Here is a 23,594-nt window from a genome sequence, read left to right as displayed (position 1 = left end):
CCCGAAATCCTTTGTTTTCACTTCTTGTTCTAGTTACCCGCCTATTTTTCCGGACCATATTGTTCTAAGCCTCGATCACATGAAGGTCAGGAGGCGACCGAACAACTACTTGAGACGCTCCCGGATTGGCTTAGGCGGCGACTTCAGGACGCTCGGTTCGCAGATGCCCAGCAGCTCCACAAGCCCGCTGTGAGGGCGCCAGAATGACGTCACTCAAAAGTGGCCGGCTCAGCGCGAGCGTGACGTCACGCGGGCGGGCCAGTTCGCCGTGAGGTCACCTGGTGGGCGCGGCCAAGCCGAGTCCCCAGTGTCGTCACGGGAGGGGGCGGGGCCAGAGCGTGTCAGCGGAGCCGAATCAAAACAAGCCGGAGACCCGCCTTTTCCCTCCGGCTCGGGAGCGTCTCGCTCGCGTCCCGAGCCCGCGGCGCTCGCGCGGCTGCGAGCCTCGGGTGGCCGCGCGCCGGCTCCAGGAAGCCGGAGAGGGCGCGGCGGCCGGGATGGCCCGGCGCGGGCCGCGCGGCTAGACGGGCACGGGAGGAGCCGCCGGCCCGCGCCCTCCATTCTCTGCCTCCCGGAGCCCGCTCCGCGCGGCCCGGGAGCGGCCGTGCGGCGGGGAGCCGCCTTCGCTGACGCCGGGCACCTGGACGCTCGAGAGATGCCCAACCCCAAAAACAGCAAAGGCGGCCGCAAAAACAAGCGCGCCAACAGCAGCGGGGACGAGCAGGAAAATGGAGCCGGGGCCCTGGCAGCTGCGGGCGCGGCGGGCGCGGCGGCCGGGGGGGGCCTGGCGGCGGTGGCCGGCTGCGGAGCGGCGGCGGCGGGAGCGGCGGGCACCGGGGGCGCGGCGGGCACCGGAGGCGCGGGGACTGGCGCCGCCAACGCCGCGGTCGCCGCGGGGGCTGCAGCAGCGGGCGACGCCAAGAACGGTAAGACGGGGCTGGCGGGGCGAGCGCCAACTTCCTCCCCGACGGGGACGGCGCGGTGGCGGGGCGCGGGCGGTGCGTGGACAATGCGAGAGTCAGGAAGTGCTCACCCCGCCTCTCCGCCCCGCGGCGGCTGCCCCTTCCCGGTCCCCCACGCCTGGCGGCGGCGGCGACAACGATTCCGCGGCCCCTTCCTGGGGTCTGCGCCGCTCCCGGGTCGCGCGCCCGGAGTCGGCTGCGCCTCCGACTCCGACTCCTACTCCGACTCCGAGGGGCGCCCGGGTGCTCGGCGACGGCCGTGCTCCCCTCGGGCCCTGCGGGTCCTGGCGGGACCAAGTGTGTGCCCCGGGCCGTGGCGGAAGGGCGGGGGAAGGAGAGAGCTGCCCAAGTTGAAAAGAAGGATCCGATTGGAAACTTGGACACCAGTTCATTCTTCCCGGTGTCCCCCTCAGCTCCCCGTCTTTCCTTCCGAATGAGGACTAGCCTTAAATCCCTGCAGATTCGGGCTTGCTGCGGCAACTGCCACAGGTGAAGAGGCCCCGAGACATTTTTACTATAGGGCGTGTGTGCGTGTGTGTGTGCTGGCGCGCGCGCGCTCTTTAATTCTCTTGCTCGCTTGAGGAAGGAAGAGAATCTGAACTTGACTTCCGTTCTCAGACCCGAGTTAAAAAAAAAAAAAAGAAATGAACCTCTGTATGATTGTTTCACAGTTTTAGAAGGAAGCCAACTAATCTTAGGCAGTGTCTGAATGCACCTTTGGAGGGGCACGTAGGGAAGAGTGGACGGGATTGCCGTTGTTACTGCACAGGCATGGCTTTCGTTACACAGTGCCCGGCAAACACTTCTTTCTTGGACAGTTCTTGGAATTCCTCTGTTCAGGCGGTCAGGGAAGGGAATAGAGGTATAATTTAATGAAGGGAGATTAGGATCTTTGTATCTGGCTTTTAACTTGTAGTTTTTCAGCTTTTGAAGCCATTCTTTATGCAGATCAGTCATTTTTTATTTTTTTTTAAAGATTTTATTTATTTATTTGACAGAGAGAGAGATCACAAGCAGGCAGAGAGGCAGGCAGAGAGTGAGGAGGAAGCAGGCTCCCCGCCAAGCGGAGAGCCTGATGCGGGGCTCGATCCTAGGACCCTGAGATCATGACCTGAGCCGAAGGCAGAGGCTTTAACCCACTGTGCCACCCAGGCGCCCCGCAGATCAACTTTTTAAACGGCCACCTGCACTTAGAAGAACCCCACAGTACTCTGAACATAGGAGATTGAAGTGTCGCCTGTTAAGAACAGAACCATAGGCCCCATTGGCTGTGTGTCTGCAATATTGAAATAAGAAGGTTTTTCTTTCTTCTAGGAACAGACTTCCTGGTTTTGAATGTGTGATAATGCAGTTTTTGGCCAGACTGTCTTCTCCATGTTCTTTTGTTTTCCAAGCTCTACACTTCATTTTGGTATTGATGTGGCAGAGGGAAAGGAAGACAGACTTGTGGCTTAGCACTTTAGAGCTCTGCCTTCTTGGGAAGGTTGGTCTTTCTCAGACTTGATTTCCTCACCTTTACAATTGAAAAAAAATATTATATATAATTACATTGGCTCCCTCATAGGGTTATGGTGAAGCTTGGAGTCAGTTTCTTGCCCAGTTTGCTGTTCTTGTTTAAAGTCTTGTTATGTTTTTAACATGCTTAGTAAAGTTCCTCAAGGAAAGTGATCAATGAATGATAGCTGTCATTCACTCCTTCAAAAACTATTAAACACTTACAGTGTTGCCACTACTATGCTAAGTATTAAAAGGTACAGTGGTAATCAAGAGAGGACATCCTGGTCCTCAAGGAGCTTACATTCCAGATCTGGTGGCCATGTGGCTTACCCTTTTTTTTTTTTTTTTTTTTTTTTTGGTCTGTATGGAAGCTTTAGGTTCTCTGTTTCCTTATTCTCCAAAAGATTAGACTACTTTCACAGAACTCTATCTCTGAAACTAATAATACACTCCATGTTAATTAAATAAAAAAAATAATTCTTTAGAAAAAAGATTAGACCACTTTAAGGTGGTGTGAAGAAATTTTTTTCTTAGGCTGGTGATATCTGCCCCTTTGTAAACTTCAAGCTGGTTATGATGTCCTGATTATTTCCTTGGAAATGGCAAACTCAGGTATATTTAGCAGTTCTGTATATGTCTGTGTGAAGCTGTGTGTTTCTGATTTGGAGCTTGTTTTATGAAAGGAATGGGGAAAAAGGGAGGAAATGGGCCGAACATTGCCATAGTCAGGGTTAGAGAAGGTACAAACTTTGATATGTGAGCTGTATTTTATGATGCCACATTTGGTTCTAACATTGTATCATGTCTCAGTGAATGATCCACCTTAATTTGAAGACTTCTCACCGCAGTTGATACCTGAACATGGATGCTAAGGCCTCCTGTGTGCAAAACTGATAAGTAAAGTAAGGAAATTATAAATGCTTTTTTTTTTTTTTTTTTTTTTTGCCATGTAATGCTGTACTTTATAATGTTGGGGTGGGAGAGGTGGTATGGGTGAGTTTTAAAGGAAGGGGCAACAGATATGCAGATTCTCAAGAATCAACCAATAAGGCCAATTATTTTTGAATTTTGGAATGACATCAGTTGGACTAGTATAGTATTTCTTTTCTTTTCTTTTTTTTTAAGATTTATTTATAGAGAGAGAGTGAGAGAGAGAATAAGCAGGGAGACCAGCAGAGGGAGAGGGAGAAGCAGACACCCTGCTGAGCTGGGAGTCCAATTTTTTTTTTTTTTTCTTTAAGATTTTATTTATTTATTTATTTGACAGAGTACAAGCAAGAAGAGCAGTGGCAGAGGGACAGCAGGCTCCCATTAGAGCAGGGAGCCCAATGGGGGGATTAGGCTCGATCCTAGGACTCTAGGATCATGACTTGAGCTGAAGGCAGACACTTAACTGACTGAGACACCCAGGGGCCCCAGTTGTTGTTGTTGTTGTTGTTGTTTTTTGTTTTTTTAAAGATTATTTACTTGAGAGAGAGAGAGCACACACATGAGCGGTGTGGGGTTGGGAAGGGTCAGAGGAAGAGGAAGAAGCAGACTTTCCACTGAGCAGGGAACCTGACAACACAGGATTCACTCGCAGACAATTCGATCCCAGATGGCAAGATCATGACCTGGGCGGAAGGCAGACGCTTGACTGCTTAAGTGACTTAAGTATACCCCAGTATAGTATTTCTAAGTATATTCAATTTTTTTTTTTTTTTACTTAACTGTGACATTAGATTTTGCAGTTATGAATATTGCAAATCAAATAATTCTAAGGATGTAATCTGAATTCTGTTAAAATTTTAAAGGGTTTGTTCTCACTGTGCAACTTAGTTGTGATCTGCATATGCAAGCATGCCAATTTCAGAAGTTAATAGTAGTTGTAGCTTGTACATGTTTGGAGTTTATAGAATTGTTTTGTGTCTTGTAGTTCTTGGACATTATGGCCACCAGGGGAGGGTACTGTTAGTTCTTAGTTGTTCACTGCCTGTCAGTAGGTATAAATAGCTGCTTATTTGATAAAAGAGGACTGCTAGTTAGGGAAAGCTGGGGAAACTATGGTAGGATTGTAGGTGAAGAAGTTGAACTGGTTGCAGTTGTGCATCTTGAGTAAGATGAATATTAATCGTAAGGACTTTGTACTCCTAATAAGTTTCTTAGTACATTTTTAGATCCTGGTTTATGAGCTTCTTGTAGGAATTGGAGTAAAAGATGAAGGGCCATCCTATTCCTACATAGTAAACATCTGTGCACATACTGTAGCATTTTGATTGTAGGTGGACAAGATTTGCCAATCATTATTTTTAGGATCTAGTAATCATGCAGTCAATTATAACTATGCAATTTCATTCTGGAATTCTGGTTCCATTAGGCCACGGCTTTTTCACTTAAGGCCTAAAAAAATATGAACCCTTGATCACAGTATCTAGTTTTCAGTGGGCCTGGATCCCAGATCCTTTTATTAATTCAATCTGTTTTATGGATGACGGTGTTCATCCCACCACTCATTCCTGACTGCCACCAGAACCCCTGGGTAGCTGAATCTGCCTTTAATCCATTCAACAACACTTTCTAGTAAATGGAGCTAGTTTATATAGTGATTGGTTGTGCATTTGGTAGGGATAGATTCCTGTCCTGGTTCCTCAAATTATTTGCCATGTGATCTCAGACAGGTCATTTGACTTCTCTGAGACTCAGTTTCTGCATATTTAAAATGGGATTACAGTACCTATCCATACATATACAGTAAAACCTATCACATATATTACAGACATATTACTTATATACACATATATGGTGTTTGACTTATAATATGAGCTTACTAAGTGTTAATTTGGCAGATTCTGGAAATAGTCTTTGAAACAGATTTTATGTGTAGGAATTTTACTGGAAATGTGTTAGCTGGACAGTGAGGGGAGCAGGATTGAACAGAAGGAGGAATTGAACTGCTCTGTAGTTGCAGCTGAGACTTCTGGAGCTGGGATGGCCGTGCAGAGTTATCTCACCTTGAGACATGGAGGCAGGGCCTTTAAACTCACCATCCCCCTTGACTGGTCAGTTGGACATGGTCTGCCCCCAGAAAGAAGGTATATGACCTGGGAAGTGGCATCTCTTAGCTGGAGAGCCTCTGGAGAGGTACTCAGCTGAGAGCTTTCTGCTCCAAGGGAAGCTCTTTTTTTTTTTTTTTTAAAGATTTTATTTGTTTGACAGACAGAGATCACAAGTAGTCAGAGAGGCAGGCAGAGAGAGAGAGAGCGGGGAAGCAGGCTCCGGGCTGAGCAGAGAGCCCGATGCGGGGCTCGATCTCAGGACCTTGAGATCATGACCTAAGCCCAAGGCAGAGGCTTTAACCCACTGAGCCACCCAGGCGCCCCCGAGGGAAGCTCTTTTAATTGCCCTAGCATTATCTGTTTCTTCACTTAGAACACTAGTGCTGTTCACTTAAGACACACGTGTGGAATAGTTCTCACTCCCCTTTATGGATCAGGTTGGGAGTTCACTACCAGTCTGACATTGTTTTGATGGGAAACGTATTCCAAATTCTGTACATCTTACAAGTAGGTTTTTGGAACCCTAGAAACAAGATTTGTGCTTTTCTGCATACTTAAGCCAGTAAACACGTTTAGTATACCCCAAGTTTGTAGTGTATTTCAAATAGTTTCTTTTTTTAGGTGCTTAATTGAATTCTTATTACATTTAAATTATCTAGTGGTGCCTGGGTGGCTCAGTCGTTAAGCGTCTGCCTTTGCCTAGGTCCTGGTCCCAGGGTCCTGGGATGGAGCCCTGCATCAGGCTCCCTGCTCTGCAGGAAGCCTGCTTCTCCCTCCCCCACTCCTCCTGCTTGTGTTCCTCTCTTGCTGTGTCTCTCTCTGTGTCAAATAAATAAAATCTTAAAAAAAAATTTACACAAAAAATAAATTATATTTTTCAGAAGATAATTGAGTGTTTGCCTGCTGTTTATTTTCAAATCAGGGGGTATTAATTGCAGGTCTAAGATATGTTGAGTGCAGTTGTCATCTTGGAAGACATTTTCTTGCCTATTTAGAAGTTCCTTTTGTCAGGTCTTTTAAAATATCTTCTACTTTTGGACCTTGCCTTTTAAAATCCATCTTTGTAATGGGGGATTGGTAGAAAATATTGCCTCATCCATCAAAGATTCATCTTGTGCACTTTTTTTTTTTTTAAAAGATTCATTTATTTGACAGATAGAGATCACAAGTAGGCAGAGAGGTAGGCAGAGAGAGAGAGAGAGGAGGAAGCAGGCTCCCCGCTAAGCAGAGAGCCCGATGTGGGGCTCCATCCCAGGACCCTGGGATCATGACCTGAGCTGAAGGCAGAGGCTTTAACCCGCTGAGCCACCCAGGTGCCCCTCATCTTGTGCACTTTTAAGAACTATTCTGTCTTCTGCTAATGGAGTTTTGCGCACAGTCCTTACTCTTTCCTTCTTGTTAGAGGACCTGTTTAAATTCTAGAAACTAAACCTTCAATGTCCGCTTTCCTGCAAGTCCAAGAATATATATCATTCCATAGAGAATTGAAAACAGGAGGCAAAACTGGGAAGACTCTTGAAGCTTAATCCTCCTATGAATTTACCCTAGGCTTAGCTATGAATAATTTAAAAAACTTGAAGGCATCAAAAGGAAAACTTTAGGAGGAAAAAAAAAAAACCTGTTCTGACTGATTTTCGAGGTCTTTGGCATTTTTAAGGGATTGATTTAATTAAAAGTGTTTTGTTATTTCATTATTTAACAGTAATAAAATGGCCATTAAAAAAATGAAGAAGATCGGTGAAGTTCTCTTTGCCCTTCTAGTCAAGCACATCCTCCTACCACTGAGATCACCGTTGTTAACATTTGGATGCATATTCTTGGATACTTTTAATTTTTTCTCTTACAGAATTTCAAAAATATGTATAGTTTTCAAAAATATATTTCAAAAATAATCTCTGTTTTGCATATGCAGTATTTTGTAGACATTTTAGCAGAGTAGTAAATACACAGGTGCATCACCATTTTAATGACTGTATAACATGCCATCATATGTTTTCATCTTGGATAATTTGATCATTCTACTATTATCTGACTTTTAGTTTCTTATTTATACATCTGTAGGCATTACCCAATTACCTGTGGACTTTCTGTGTCAAAGGATAGGCATTTTTTAAAAAATTACCTAATACATGGTGACAGATTGTCTTGTAGAAAAGTTATAGCAGTTTGATCCCACTGTGGTCAGTGTGTCCTTTCCCCATAGCCTTACTAGTCTCTAGGGACTTGCTTTAAAGGCATGCTGGAGGGGCGCCTGGGTGGCTCAGTGGTTTAGGCTGCTGCCTTCAGCTCAGGTCATGATCTCAGGGTCCTGGGATCGAGTCCCGCATCGGGCTCTCTGCTTGGCAGGGAGCCTGCTTCCTCCTCTCTCTCTCTGCCTGCCTCTCTCCTTACTTGTGATCTCTATCTGTCAAATAAATAAATAAAATCTTTAAAAAAAAATAAAAAAAAAAATAAAGGCATGCTGGAGAATTGCTGGTATCCCTGACCGTCTCAGCAGTAAGAGGGCCCAGTAGGATCAAGAGCCAGGAGAGGATGCTATCACACTTGAGGGGACTTTCCAAAGCTGCATTTATCTCTTTTGGGGACTTCTGTGCTCTCTAGTGATTTGGTGGCTAACAAGGATTCAACAAGATAATAGTGGTGAGTGGTATTTTAGCAGTTGGTAATAGTGAAGGTGAAAACATAGGCTTTTGAAATTCTGTCTGCACCATTATTCTAATCTTAAGAAACAAGGCCTACAATTTTTGAAGCTTTAGTAAGTGTGTGGTCTAAATAGGCATGGGTGCAAACCTAGGTGCCTCAGTTTACTAGCAAAGTGACTTGGGGCAAGTTATGTAACCTTTCTCAGACTTCCTTTTCCAAACACAATCCTTTAGAGTGTTTCCAAAGATGAAGAAAAACTGTATGAAAGATCTTGGCTCAGAGCCTGCCAGATATGGCACTATCCATAATAGCTTTGTAAGTTTTGTGATTGGTTCAACTTTATTCAATTACAAGACTTTTAAACTATTCTACGTTGAGAATAGACACCAGGAGACAATAAGGTGGTGAAGGGACTTTGAACATTAATATAAGAAAAGACTGATTTCATACAGGTTGTTATTCAAGCCCTGATTTGATTACAAGTGATCTGTTCTTCCCTCATCATCTCTCTCTGATTATAATTCACCTGGAAAAATCAGATGATTTAACAGAAAAGAAAAAAAGTAAAAAGCAAAATGTGACAATTGTTATGTCCTCCTTTCTTCACTTATTTATTCATCTCATATATTGAGTGCCTGCTGTGTTGGGCTCTGGGATTACAAGGACAAAAGAAGAGACCCCAAGGGGCTTATGGTCTACTTGGGAGCCTTTATAGAAACCAGTACAAATAGATTATTACATGTACACTACATATGGGTAGCTTAGAAATAAAGAGCCGGAGCTTCTGAGGTGATAAAAATTTGGATTAAAGATGGGGATTGTGGGGCCCCTGGGTGGCTCGGCAGTTAACTCTGACTCTTGGTTTCAGCTCAGGTTGTGATCTCATGGGTCATGAGGTTGAGCCTCATGTCAGACTCTGCACTCAGCGAGGAGTCTGCTGGAGATTCTCTCTCCCTCTCTCTTCCCAACCCCACAAATAAATAAATCTTAAAAAAAGAAAGAGATGAGATTGTATTACTATGATACGGAGAAGTGAAATAAACAAGTGAAGTTGAAGAGTAGCTGAAAGGAGCTCAGGGTATTCTTTGGGGATCAGTCAGTGCTTAATATTACTAACATAATAGTATTAATATCCCCTCTCTCCAGTCCTCAGCTAGAAAGTTCATCAGTTTGAGTGTTTGTTTGCTTATTTCTTGTTTTGTTTGTTCATCTGTGTACACCCATTTTTCTAAACATTTATTATGTGCCTATTGTCTCATCTATAATTGGAAGTTTCATGTTGAATTGTAGTTGAACGCATCAGAATCTACGTTTCTACAGGCTCATAGTGATGTTGGGACAGAGACATGGGAGCATCATGAGGTATGATAATGTGCTATGGATGCCCAGTGGAGAAAATGATGTTTCTTGGAGGAGAGGATGTTTGAGCTGAGTCCTGCAGGAAGAGAAGCAGTTAGCTCTGAAAGCAAAGAAAGAGACTTAAGTTCTGGTTGTTGCCAGGAGTTTGTGACTGGTCTTAGGTGCAGTGGTAGGGCAGGAGGCTGGAAAGGGAATGGGGCCTGACAGTCAAATCTGGATGTTTTGTAGCCAGGAAAGGACCATCCTAGAAGTTTGTAAGCAGTCACATACATGGTCAACTGTACCTGCAAAAGGGCACATGTTCATTTATTTGGTTTGCCATCATAGGTTGCTGGCAAGCTGATAAAATTGTAATTTCAATAGAGTGATATTTTAGCTATTTTTTTTTGATACAACTAGTCAAGGATTATTGGCCCAACCTGCCATGGACCCTTGATTTTGGTTTTTCAGTAAGGCAGTGGGCACAGTACCCAAGGCTGCTGTGTGGAGAGTCTGTCTTCATTGTGGGCACCAGCATCCCTGTACTTTCCTGTCCATCCCTACATCCCTATACTTTCTCAACCATGGGAGGTTAGCTACTTGAGGTTAACTTAAGAGAACCAACTGCCGATGGAGTGGTTGGGGCCATCTGAGCAGAAAGAGTTTTCTCTGGAGGGAGAGTTGTCCCTATGGTTTATTTTTCATACTGCTGTAGAAAGTGTATATACATCTCTGTGCCAGGTTGGATTAATTTTCTTGGTTTGTCATTCTATTTTTATCATCATTGGATCAGTTTTAAAACTCTGGTTGGGTTTGGCTCTCATTGTTTTGTACAAAGTAACTTTGTATATATGTGTGTGTGTCTTAATTCTGTATATTTGAGAAAGCTTCCAGTTCTCAGTGCTTGGTGAAATAGCAGTTTGCTTTATTTAATCAACAGATGTTTCAGTTTGATTATACTAGAGTGTTTTTATAAAATGGCAAAGGGTAGTGTTTCTAATGCTTAATTATTATATGTCCTGATTTATTAGAAGTAGAAAAGGGAAACAAATTCTTTCTGCTAAATTATAAGGATAATACCTGAAAACAATCTAAGATTAGAAACAGATTCAGAGGAAGTTTAAAAAAAAGAAGAAGACTTAAAGAGGAAGTGTAAAATGTTAATCATGTAATTGCTTTGACTGCAATTAATAAGGTTAGCATGATTTTTGTAAACACTCATATGTAATCAGTAGATTTAAATTGTCAGGAGGAAAAGATTTTCCTCCATTCTCTTAGGTGTAATGATTGGGGTCTGCAAATTAAGCCAACAAAAGATAAATTAATAAGAGAAAAGATGGATTTAATCACAGGAAAATAATTCAACTCAAAGTGGGGGGGGTGGTTAGAATTTGTGGCTTATATACCACCTTCACAGGAGAAGGGGAAGGGGAAAGACGGGAAAACAGATGAATAAGAGAAGGTGAAAGGAAGATGGGCACCTATAGGAAAAGAAATAGCTTTCTGGAAAGATAAATGGGCCCTTAGAAAATATAGAGAGATGATAGTTTTGTGACAATGTCTGCTTAGGTGCGGTGTGGAGACTTCTCTCTGGTAGGAGTCAGTCTTCCTTGATTGCTCCTGGGAGGAGACTTAAATCAGTTCTTTTGAGAGCTCTGCATTTAGGCAGATAAGAGATTTCAGGAACTCAAGTGCCTTCAGCTGAAAATAATTTTTAGGCTACAGTGGCACATTCTTGATCTCTTCAAAATATTTTGCAGTTCAGATCACATTACCCCCCTAATAACAATTACAGGTAGTCAGGTTGCAAAAGACAGTGTCATAATTCAGGATTTCTAATTTTTATTTGTTGGAAATTTATTAAAAATAGATGGTCTTAAAGCATATGCCTTTAAAAAACTGAGAAAAAGGGTAAGTTTAGGCAAAAGTTAACAGGTATCAAATTGCTTATATAGGTAAGGAAGCTACTTGCCAGATTTAAAATGTAGATTTTTCCCTAGGGATAAGCATAAGTTTGATGATACTTCAGATCATGTCCTTTCAAGTTATAAAAGCATCTCAGGAAGAGTCTTTTGACACTGATATTGAAACCGAATCACAAACTCTTTAAGATTTCTAAATGAGCACTCTGGAATATGGTTATTTCAGTATAATATTTAGTAGAACTCTAATACAACTTTTTTTTTTTTTAAGATTTTATTTATTTATTTGAGAGAGATCACAAGTAGGCAGAGAGAGAGGAAGGGAAGCAGGCTCCCTGCTAAGCAGAGAGCCTGATTTGGGCGGCGGGGGAGGGCTAGACCCCAGGACCCTGGGATCATGACCTGAGCCTAAGGCAGAGGCTTTAACCCACTTAACCCACTGAGCCACCCAGGTGCCCCAGAACTCTAATATAACTTCTTAAAGTGACGTATTACTTGTGTTTCAGTGCCTGACGAAGCTCAGTATCTGGGCAGACATGAAAACGGGGAATATACAGAATCAGGTTCTGACTATTTCTGATTGACAGTGTGTGCAGTTTGTAATTTGAGAGGCTGAGCTGGGGTTGGTTGGTGATGGTTGTTACTGACCACACTCAGTGCTGCCAGAAGCTACAGAGAGAGCCTGGCCTTGAGAAATAGAAATGTGAACATCTAACATTGGGGGCCACTCCAAGAACGACTCCAGGTGGTTTCCAGCCCCTCAGACCTGTTCTTAGTGGGTGGTGCTCACATGTTGCAGTGCTTTTGGCTTTGTGATGGTATGGTGCCACTATATGAGGCCTTTAGTATTAGGTCTGCAGATAATGTCTTGCTTCCAGAGCAAATTGGGTAAAATTCCTGGGTGCAAGTTGTGTTGGGGCTGCAGAATCCATAGAATCCACAGAAAGGAGAAGCAGCTGCTTCCAGCAGTTGGAACAGTGGTAATGCCACAACTGCCCTTTATTTTATTTTATTTTTTTACAATTATTTATTTATTTATTTGACAGATAGAGATCACAAGTAGGCAGAGAAGCAGGCAGAGAGAGAGGCAGAAGCAGGCTCCCCACTGAGAAGAGAGCCCGATGTGGGGCTCCATCCCAGGACCCTGGGATCATGACCTGAGCCGAAGGCAGAGGCTTTAACCCACTGAGCCACCCAGGTGCCCCAAAACTGCCCTTTATTGAATGCTCTCTAGGAGCCAGCTAAGCACCCGGCAGTGGGCAGTCTGCACTTGAGGAAGAGGACACTAAGCTCTTTCCCTTTTTGCAGAAGAGGCATGTTTGGGTTACAGAGACGTGCCTGACTCAGACGCCACAGTTTGATCCTGTGTGGTATCGGGCTCATCTTGATGGACACCCTGTGCATGTGTATAAATAATGAACACAGTTTTAAGTAGAGGGCTTAAATGCAGTATAAAAGCATCAAAGAAGCAAGAGGGCTGTTTAAATTATTTTAAAAAAGCCTCGTGCTTATCATTTGGGTACTTGAACTGAAATTAAATTTGGGAAACAAAACACTTGACCAAGGAAGCACTTCGTTCATGCATTTTGCATTCATGTTTGTCCGATTCCTTCTCTTTATGATGGAAGGATTTCCTGGTCTTGGAATTGTGAGGCTTGTGAACATTTGAACTGACACTGTCTTTAATGGACTGTAGTTCATGACTAGGGTGTGATTATCTTCTCTAGGCTAAAGTCTAGATGTGGGATCACTGGTCATGAGGCATTTTTTTTTTTTTAAGATTTTATTTATTTGAGAGTGGGGGAGTGGGGAGCACAAGTAAGGGGAGCTGCAGGCAGAGCGAGAGGGAGAAGCAGACTCCCTGCTGAACAGGGAGCCCAGTGTGGGACTCCATCCTGGGACACTGGGATCATGACCAACTGAGCCACCCAGGAACCCAAGGCATGTGGTTTTTAAGGCTTCGAGACAAAGTGCCAAACTGCCCTCTAGAAAGGGTTTACCAGTTTGGGCAACCCCTGGAGTGTGCCTTTCTTCACAGTCCTCAGCATGGGTTTTGGGTTTTGATGATCATTTTCATCTCCACCCATCAAATAGATGAAAAATTACATCTCATTGTTATTTTTATTTGCATTTGGTGGATTGTCACTGAGTGAGTGCCTTTATATGTATACTACTAATTTGTGGTGTTTTCCCCTTTGTGTTTTTTGTTAATTTTACTAGGGGATATTTGTGTTCTTACTGATTTGCACTAAGTTTTTATATATTCAGGATACTTTTTTGATGTACATTTTCCCTGGTTTATTATCTTTTGTCTTACTTCAGGTATCCTTGCTGGTTAGAAATGTTACGGTTTTGTATGATCACAGAACAGCCACATAGAGAACTCCAGAGAAAGGTAGGGAGCTTGAGGGAAGGAGCCTGTTTTGACGGTACTCGCAGGAAAAGCAGTGTGGGCCTGGCATAAGGTTAATGACTGAGTTCACTTGAATATCAGTGCACAGCAGTGCTCTTACGGTAGTGAGGTTCTGTTTCCTTTTTGTATTTAATTTTTGAGGCTCTGTTTTCACAGAGTTGGTTGCAGTTCCTGCTGCCTTTCCTGACCCTTCCCTTCCCTGACCGCTGTTGGCCAGTTGACAGCTGGGCTGCAGTGCTCAACACCTGTCATGTCTTGCACATTTCTAAACTCCCTTGCAGTTTTTATTCTAGCTGCTTAGGACTTTGAAACTTGTAGATAAAGGTTGTCTATCCATTAGTTACTTATCACCTCTTCTCAAGAATAAAGCTGCAAACTCAGTCTTCTTAAGGCTAAATTGCCCATAAGTTCTTTGTGATAACACACTTAAATGCCAAGTCACAAGAAAGTTCTCATTTTTCTCATTGTGGCACTTGGATTGAAATTACGTTTGTATGTTAATAAGATGAAGATACAGCTTTGAGTCAAACCAAAATTTATTTGCGCTCCCATGTATCATGCTGATCTTGTCAGCCCTCATGCTTCTCAAATGGCTGTGATTTGAGAGAGGTTCCCAAACTCACTACTTGTTCCAGAGAGTGTGAAATTTGACAGACATAGGTCATAACTTGAGATCTGGCATTTTGCAAGACCAGTGAACTTTTCTCAGTGCCAATGTTCTGTTTTTAAAGATTTTATTTATTTATCTGTTTATTTATTTATTTGAGAGAGAGAGTGATCTCAAGACCCCAAGATCATGACCTGAGCTGAAATCAAGAGTCAGAGCCACCCAGGTGCCCCTCAGCCCAAGTGCTCTTATCTGTAGAAAATAAAGATGATATGAAATATTGTTTGTGACTCTTTGCAAGCGAAGTATAGAGCTATTTGAAAAAGTGAATTGTTGGGTCATGGTTTGGGGTTCGTAGTGTTTTCTGGGTGAATTTTTGGTTCTTAGTTACCTTTGTGGTAGTGTGGCTGCTTCCCACTGTGTTGAATGCACACTCTGATCTATTAATCAGAACCCAGGGCAGGCCTTAGCTTTCCCCTCCTTGAGTTCGCAGCTAATGTTATTCTTCCAAAATCCTTATTCGGGGAGCCTTTAGTTTCTTTTCACATTCAGGTCTAGGAGATCTGCTGTGTAGATTTTCCAGGAGAATCTTTAGTGCTTGTCTGTTGTTCTCAGGGCAAGTCCAGCTCCTTGAGGGAGGAGCTCTTTAGACTTTCTGCAAGGGCTTTCTGACCCCCACGATGAGGAAGGACTGTGCTGAAGCCTTGGGTGGAGTTCTTTTCACCAGAGGGAGGAAAGCTGACTTGGGGATTGTTCTTTTGGGATCTGTGAATCATCTTGTCCCCAGGTTTCATCATAACAGCAAATGCCACTATGATTTTAACTATTTTGTTAATAGGGATTTGCTTTTGGCTATTGTGCTGAATGATTTATGTGTGTGCGCCTATATCTGGAATCATGCCTCACTTAGTCTGTACCTTGATTCACTCAGGCCTTTCTGCTTTTTGCTCTTTACCGGCCTCTAGGGTCCTATGGAGTCGGACTATAAGTGTTGCTGTAAAAGCATTTGAAATGCTTACTTGTGGCTTTTGTTTGTTTCCTTACCTCCCTTTTAGATTTTGCATTTTTATTTTATTTTATTTAAAAGATTTTATTTGTCAGAGAGAGAGAGAGAGAACGAGCACAAGCAGGGAGAATAGCAGGCATAGGGAGAAGCAGGGTTAGCACGGGGCCCAATGTGGGACTTGATCCCAGGACCTCGAGATCATGACCTGAGCCCAAGGCAGATGCTTAAGTGACTGAGCCACCCAGGTGTCCCTAGATTTTACATTTTAAATTACATTGAAGAATTTTGGATATATCAAACTATATTATGGATTTTATCAAAACAAGTTATATAGGCATATGATGCTTGGTATGTATAAGTATTAATGTATGCATGCAAATGTATCAATATGTTTATATTGAATGATTGTTTTTCTTGAGATTTGGTTGATTTAAAAACACTTTGTAAACTTCGTTCTTGAGATAATCAGATTTGAAACTTTTGACTAAATCCCTTTTCGTCATAACTTTTTAATCTTTGATGAGATATGTGATGACGGAAAAATTTTTAAGGAATTAATTGGAAATGTTTTTCTCTTGACAGATTGGAAATACTATTTAGAATTCATTTAGTATATAATCATATACATTTATATATATTTATATATATTTCAGTAGAATTATATTTACTCTGATAGATTCTCTAATAGCAAAAAGAAATTTCTAGATATTTTTGGTAACTTTATAAATGGTATATATTTTTTTCCCCTCTAGTTTAGAAGTAAATAGTTTTTAGTCTTTGAGAGTGGCCGCACTATAAAATTAATCTTTGTTGCACAGAAGTAATTGGAAAAGGAGTGAATGTCTAGTTAGAATGACATCACTGGCTTAATATCTCAGTGGGGGTCTATAACTTTGAGTTTGCTTAGCAGTAGAAAATCTTTTGAAATACCGTCTTGAAAATAAGTCGTATTACAGCAGATTGTGTTGAGTGTGAATATGTGATAAACTGCTGGGCCAGGACATAGACATGACTGATTCTTGACTCTAGTTTTTATTTTTATTGAGGTATGTGTAAGACTTAGACACGCTCTCTCATTTGACAAGTCTTGTTGCAACAGATTCTGTAACTTGCTTGTTGGCTGCTGATGGCAGCATTTCAGAAATAGACTAGTGTGGCCCCCAGGCAAAGGCTTTGTCTTTCCTCCTTGGATCCCAGCAGAGTGATTGCCTGGCTGGAAGGGATCTCTATAAAGCATTTTCCTAGGTTTATTTTGAAGGGAAGACAAGGGAGCAGAAAGGAGCTCAACAGGGCAGAAAAGGCGTGTGGAAAACAAAGGAGTATAAGGGTTTAGTTTAGTTCGGGGTTTGGGTAGGGTAGGGAAACGAATTTTGTTACAGTGTGCTGTGATTTTATGATTTAAATATACTAGTCTTAAATAATCTCGAGATTGGTATGTTGACCCAGTCTGTTGAACCAGAGATCCAGCAAGACAGGCTGAGCTTCTCTTTCTCAGGGTCCACAGGCTTTTTCTGCAGTAGTCTGCATACAAATAGAATGGATAGAACGGTGTGTTTCTTTACATTTTTTCCAAGAAAAATTGCTTTATTCTCGTTAATGACAATGTAAGCCTTTGCTCATGACCCCCCCTTTTTTTTTTTGAGTTTAGCAATTCTGTTAGAGTAGATTTATTACAGTCTTTTCTTTTCTTTTTTTTTTTTTTTTTAGGATTTATTTATCTTAGAGCCTGTATGAGTGAGGTGGGGGGCAAAGGGAGATGGAGAGACTCCTTAAGTAGACTCCTTGCCAAGCACAGAGCCTGACCTAAGGCTTGATCCCAGGACCCTGAGATTGTGACCTGAGCTGAAATCAAGAGTCAGATGCTCAACCGAGCCACCCTGGCAGCCCTCTCTACCTTTGTTTTTAAGGAGTGCAAAGATGGGGTCAGGAAATCTTTATATCGTAACTGGGTTTAAGCACTTGCTTCTTTAATTTGGATTTCCTTATACCTAGTTTTATGGTAAGTCTGAGTGTTGATAGAGTATTGAACATTTTGAATAAGTTTTTGGGTCATCAGATCACAGTAAGTAGTGCTATAATTTTGAATAAGACACTGTTCCAAATTATGGTACTACTTATGATCTGGTTACACAAAGCTTATTGGTCACTGCCTCATCTTATAAGGTCGGTTTTTGTACTTTATTGATCTGTGTGCAGTATGGGTAAGAGTGGAAGAGGGAAGGCCACGTACTAGCTGGATGACCCTGGGCAGATCATTAAAGGATCCCGTGTAGGCTCAGGAAATATTTATAGAATATGGATGAAGAGATTGCCTTATTTCTATTCTGTGAAACTTGGGTATTTTTAAGAAGGATTCTGGAAAATGATGGAACCATTATCTTTATTCTGATAGCCTAAACCAGGCATATTTAGTTCTCTGTCCTTTGGGATCTTGACATGGCCCCTGTTAGAAAAGGAAAAATGAATTTTCTGTTTTATAGTCATTATCAATACACATTTTTTACCAATAACAGAATGTGAAAGCCAGAATATAAATAAAAAAATAGGTACAGTAGAAGCCTGTAGCTTTCAATTTAGTGTGAGCTTGAGGAGGTAGGCTGTGGGTTTAATTGAAAGTAAGGAAAGAGTAGGTCTAAGAGAATAAACAATGTATTGAGAGAATGTTAAAAAAACCCAAGTTGTTGGGTTGAAGAGCTCTTTTTTTTTTAATGTAAAACTTCCATGTTTATTTGTGTAGAATGGATTGTCTGAGTAAAAACATGTGTTTAAACCCTAGTCAAAGCATAAAAACATGTTTAATTGAATGTAACCGCGTGTACTCAATTTGCTACCCACTTTGGAGCAGTCTCAGCTACTAAAATAACATAAGGAAGGATAAACTAAATTGGAGGTTAAGACAGATGTGCTTAAGTGAGCTTATTTGTAGCTCCTATACTAATTAAAACAAGTTGACAAAATATTTTTGTATTAACTTCCCTTTATATGTAAGACTTAGTGTCTTTTTTTATGTAGTAGAGAAAAGGGTCTCAAAATACTTAAGAAAGAAAACTTTTTAGTTTTCACTTAAAAAATACTTAGTTAAATCAAGAAATGATAATAAGCAAACACGTAGTGAATTTGAGGTGTGGCGTGGGGCAGTGGGAGCTGTAGTTAGCTTTTTGAAGTCTGTGTCCACTCATTCCCCTCTAATTTGCTTTCTGTGCTGCAGCCACAGTGAGAGACCATGGCTGAAGCAGAGTCTTCGCTTTTGGGCCTCTTGGGTGATCAGATGGGAAGGCCAGACTAGGGCCTAATCATGGAACTCCTTGACCACACTCAGAGGAGTTGGGGTTTCAGTCTGGGAGTTTCTGAGTTGCTTGAATGTGTGTATGATGTAATCCTAGTGTGTTTTTCAGAGTGGTAGTCAGACATTTTTGCTTGTGTGACCCCCTAAAACAATTTGAAAACACAGTTCCTCTTGCACATTTAATGTCATTACACCCAGTTTTTTAAAGGTTTGAATAAATGCAGAGGATACCATTTCCAAATATATTGTAAACATCATTTAAATGTATTTAAAGATAATTCCAGTATCATAGTAACTTGTAACCATTTACCAGCTATTAAAAAACAGTAGTCAGAAATTTTACAACTTTTCTTGATTTCTGTTCAATTCTTACCCGGACTTTGATTCTAAGACCAAGTATTATCTTTTATTGATTATTCTGTTGTATTTTTCTATAACAAAGTATGTATATAAACTTAAGTTTATATTAAGAAGCACTTATGTGGGGTGCCTGGGTGGCTCAGTGGGTTGAACCTCTGCCTTCAGCTCAGGTCATGATCCTAGGGTCCTGGGATCGAGCCCTGCATCGGGCTCTCTGCTCGGCGGGGAGCCTGCTCCCCCCCCCCCCCGCCTCTCTGCCTACTTGTGATCTTTGTCTGTCAAATAAATAAATAAAATCTTAAAAAAAAAAAAAGAAACACTTATGTAATCTTAGGGTAAGGACCTCGAGAAATCTGCTTCTCCATAAAAGCAATGAGAACAAAGGCAAAAATGATTAAACCCAACTTTTTCAGAACTCTGGATGTTAACTATAGGCTTGCAGTAATCCTTGGAGTGTATACTCAAGGAAAAGGACTGAATCAGAGTAAGAACAGTACATTTTGTGCTTTGTTTTAACTTGCTCTATTCCCACTCCCTCTCCCTGGCTCTGTGGTAGCTTTAAACAAGCAGTCTAGTAGTCATTGGAGGGGTAAGAACAGGTTTGGAACTTCCCCAAAAGCCCGAGCTCCAGACAGTTGTCACTATTTACTTGTCTGGAAGCTCCCCAGTAAAGGCTCATTTATAGGGCTTGTCTTTATTTGACCTGGCTCAAAGATTGCCCAGTGGTAAAGTCCCGTTCTTAGGGTATCTATTGAAAACAATCAGCAGCAACTGTTTAACATCACAACTGCCTGTGTCAGTGATATCAGTTAGGGCAAACAACAGGTTGGCCGAAAACCTTAAAAAGAAAATCTTGGGAATGAGTTGTCCATAGGGGGATCACGAGAAGCGCTGATATATTCATATATTCCAGTGCTCTAGAAGACTGTGCCCATGGGCAGGGGTGCACACAGGCCCAGGAAATACTGGAAGCGGGCTTCAGTTTTCACCTCTGGCCTGGAGGCTCTGTACTAGCAGCAAGTAATGGCTGAGATGGTTGTGAACTGTTGAAGCATTTAAGGCATGTCCCAGCACACACACAGCCCCTTGGTGAAGGATGGGAGACTCAATTATTACCTCAGTTACCACTAAACTAACTGAGCAGAGACTTCAGTGGCTGCACATGACCAAAAAAAAATATAGACTTCACAGAATTAGTCCAAGAAAATCACTAAACAAACAAACAGCGATAGTAATAACAGCATATCCTGTGAGGAGAGGGAATCTGGTTTTCAGCGTTTCCACCTTATATTTTTTAAAGTGTTCAGTTTTCAACAAAAGTAAAATACTCAAAGAAATAGTGAAGTATGGCTTATGATCTTGTTCACCACTTGGCATCTCCTGTGCTAAACTCTGCACTGGCCACATAACAGGTGTTCAGAAACATTATTTGAATTGATGTGCAGTGATTAGCGGGGTAGTCATACTTAGGTGATTTTGAAAGCTGCTAGTTATTTTCTTCTGTTATGTTTATAGGACAAACCCTGGTATTTTGATCACAACCCCCAGAACAGAGTCCTTGTTAAATGACACCATACATTTGCCCAAATGTCTGTTGATTTAGTATCCTGGAAAATTTGAAGGCTCTTTCTTTAGGCAATGACGTACAGTAAACCTGCGAAGAAAACTTGACTTATTCAGAAACCAGATCATTTTGAGATGTCTCCTATGTGAAATTTATAGTTTGAGTTTTTAAAGCATTTTAGGAATAAAACTATTATACTTTTTTTTTTTTTTTTTTTTTTTGCTGACATCCAGATCGCTAGTGACCTACAGTTGAGTACTCACATTGTATTGTATTTGACGTCTTTATTTAAAGATTCAGAGGATTTCGGTGTGTCAGATCTAGTGAATTAAGACTATCAGCACATGCTGATTTAAAAAATCTGGCTTCAAATCCATAATATTTTCAGATGACAGACTTTTACTACTTTCATGATCAGTTGTGATGTTGAAGATATTCAGGGTTGTTATTTACTGTATTGATGTTCCCTGGTTCATTCCAGGAGCAGGAAGAAGGAAACTAGAAATACTGATGTCATCACATCTGTGCACAGAGTGTTATCAATATTTCCCATTTCCAAATACTCATTTGTGTGTATTTTTCATCATTCTCTTTTACTCCAGCATCTGAAAAAAAGATGAAGTAAACCTGCTAGACTGGCACGCTTCAGACTCCTGTGTCCCTGACGGGAGAAGATGTGCACCGACATGGCATTGATGCCAGCCAGGGAGGCAGGGGCTGATGAGGGTCTTTGAGAATGTGGTCAGAATTCTGATTGGTGATGACAGGTGCTGCAGAGGCTAATGCTGAGCTGGCCAACCTTCGAAGAGTGACACCTGAAAGAGAACCCGTAAAGTAAACAGTTGTTTACTGGCAGTTGTGAACAAGGCCAAAAATGACTGGGGTTCACAGTGGATTAGGAAGTTAAAACTTAATTGTTAAGGAACCTGGTTAGCAAAACCATCTTTCCCTTTCTTTTTTTTTTTTTTTTTAAAAAGAGGCAGGCAGAGAGAGTGAGAGGGAAGCAGGCTCCCTGCTGAGCAGAGAGCCCGATGTGGGACTCGATCCCAGGACCCTGAGATCATGACCTGAGCCAAAGGCAGCGGCTTAAACCACTGAGCCACCCAGGCACCCCCATCTTTCCCTTTCAAGAACTAGTTTGGGTTTATAATAGGTTGAAGGTTCTTGTCTTTCTAGTTTTTGTTTCACAGTTTTCTGTCTTAAATGTATGAGAACATAAGCAGTTTTCCTATGAAAGAGCCATTTTGGGTTTTCTGCACTAGAGCAAGTGAAAGTAAAATGCAGAGGCTTTTTTGGTTTGTTTTTCACTGTGGAAATAGCATGTAGATAGACGTATGCACATGGACACATGTAAATGTGTATAAACTTACAAAGAGAAAGTTGTATCTATAGTTCTTCATAGATAAACTCATGCACATATGTGAGTGTGTGTGCCATATTTCAGCGGACATCTGTTATAAATTTTTAGTTCTTATATATGAGTACATGTACCTGTGATTAGTTTACCAATGAATATAATTTTTTCTTATTAAAGCAAGTTGCCATTATAATTGCTAATGGCCCTGATGAAGACTAGATAGCTTCAATAATCCGTTACTTTCCCTAATATTACATTGACATTTCTTTCCTTGTTTATTTTACATATAGAGAGAGCGAGTGTGGGGGGAGGGTGGGGAGAGGGAGAAGGAAAGAAGCAGATTCCCCATTGAGGGTGCAGCCTCAATCCCACCACCCGAAGACCGCAGCCTGAGCTGAAATCAAGAGTGCGACGCTCAGCTGACTGAGCCATCCAGGCATGCCCTACATTGACAATTCTTTTTTTTTTTCCCACTTGAAATTTTAATGCAGTGTATAATTCTTTAGACACATTCCCCCCCCCACCAAAGTGCTTCAATTTCAGGTTATATATATACATGTAACAAAAAATACGCTGTTTTGATATTTAAAAGCAACGTGGTTTCCTCGTAAATGGAAATTTAGTTTTCCAATTGCCAGCTATTTTTGCAATTGCCACCTACCTTCCCTTTCCCGTATTTGAAGGACTTCTTCTACCTCGAAATTGTATAAGAAAAAAAAAAAAAACATTTGTGATGAAAAAACAAAAGGTAAGGCATGTTCTACATGAACAATTTGCAGTTTGGTAAATATAACTGAAACATATTAAGATAGGCCTAAGTTCCATTTGATATCCAGACATACCTTTAGGGTGATGCTAACTACATAACTCAGAAATCTTTTGAAACTGCAAACCTCAGAAAGTTTTTGAAAAGTTCTAAAAGCTAAAGGTTAGTGTTTTGCTTTGTTTTGTAACTCATTCCTGGCAAGACCTAACCTGATCTGAATTCATTTAGTGGCAAACCTGAACTGAGCTCACATGTTACATGGCTATTTATAGTTTTTATTTCCCACTTAGTATGAATATTCATACATTTCGATGCAGAACTAATGTTTGATTATGATTACAGGTCTGCTGTGTAACCCACTACAGTGTTATGTAATATATTTTCTTTTTTTTTTTTTAATATTTTATTTATTTATTTGACAGAGAGAGAGAGAGATCACAAGTAGTCAGAGAGGCAAGCAGAGAGAGAGGAGGAAGCAGGCTCCCCGCCGAGCAGAGAGCCCGATGCGGGGCTCGATCCCAGGACCCTGAGATCATGACCTGAGCTGAAGGCAGAGGCTTAACCCACTGAGCCACCCAGGCGCCCCTAATATATTTTCTATACACATGTTATCTCTCTTAAATCTGAAAAATTTTGAATTTTGAAAACTGGATCCACCTGTTTTAGATAAGGAATTGAGGATCCCCTTTCTTTATTTTCTTTTTTCACTTTTTAAAAATTTCTTTTCAGCGTAACAGTATTCATTGTTTTTGCACCACACCCAGTGCTCCATGCAATACGTGCCCTCCCTATTACCCACCACCTGGTTCCCCCAACCTCCCACACCCCCGCCCCTTCA

The 23,594-nt window shown here is 41.7% G+C and overlaps 1 protein-coding gene across 2 annotated transcripts in view; it reads left to right on the top strand.

Annotated features, from left to right (window-relative positions):
- Nucleotides 1-362: 362 nt before the first annotated feature.
- Nucleotides 363-23,594, top strand: part of HECA (hdc homolog, cell cycle regulator) — a 53,503-nt gene continuing 30,271 nt past the window's right edge. For both annotated transcript variants that reach the window (XR_006818358.1, XM_046005600.1), the window contains exon 1: nt 363-926. Coding sequence is in view for 1 of the 2 variants with exons in the window: in XM_046005600.1 (XP_045861556.1) it covers nt 656-926 (271 nt within the window). In the remaining variant the exon portion in view is untranslated. The remainder of the gene's footprint in view (nt 927-23,594) is intronic.

Source organism: Meles meles, chromosome 5 (assembly GCF_922984935.1).
Source record: "Meles meles chromosome 5, mMelMel3.1 paternal haplotype, whole genome shotgun sequence".
Taxonomy (NCBI): domain Eukaryota; kingdom Metazoa; phylum Chordata; class Mammalia; order Carnivora; family Mustelidae; genus Meles; species Meles meles.
Note: the sequence above shows the minus strand (reverse complement) of the source record. Positions and strands in the feature narration are given on the sequence as shown.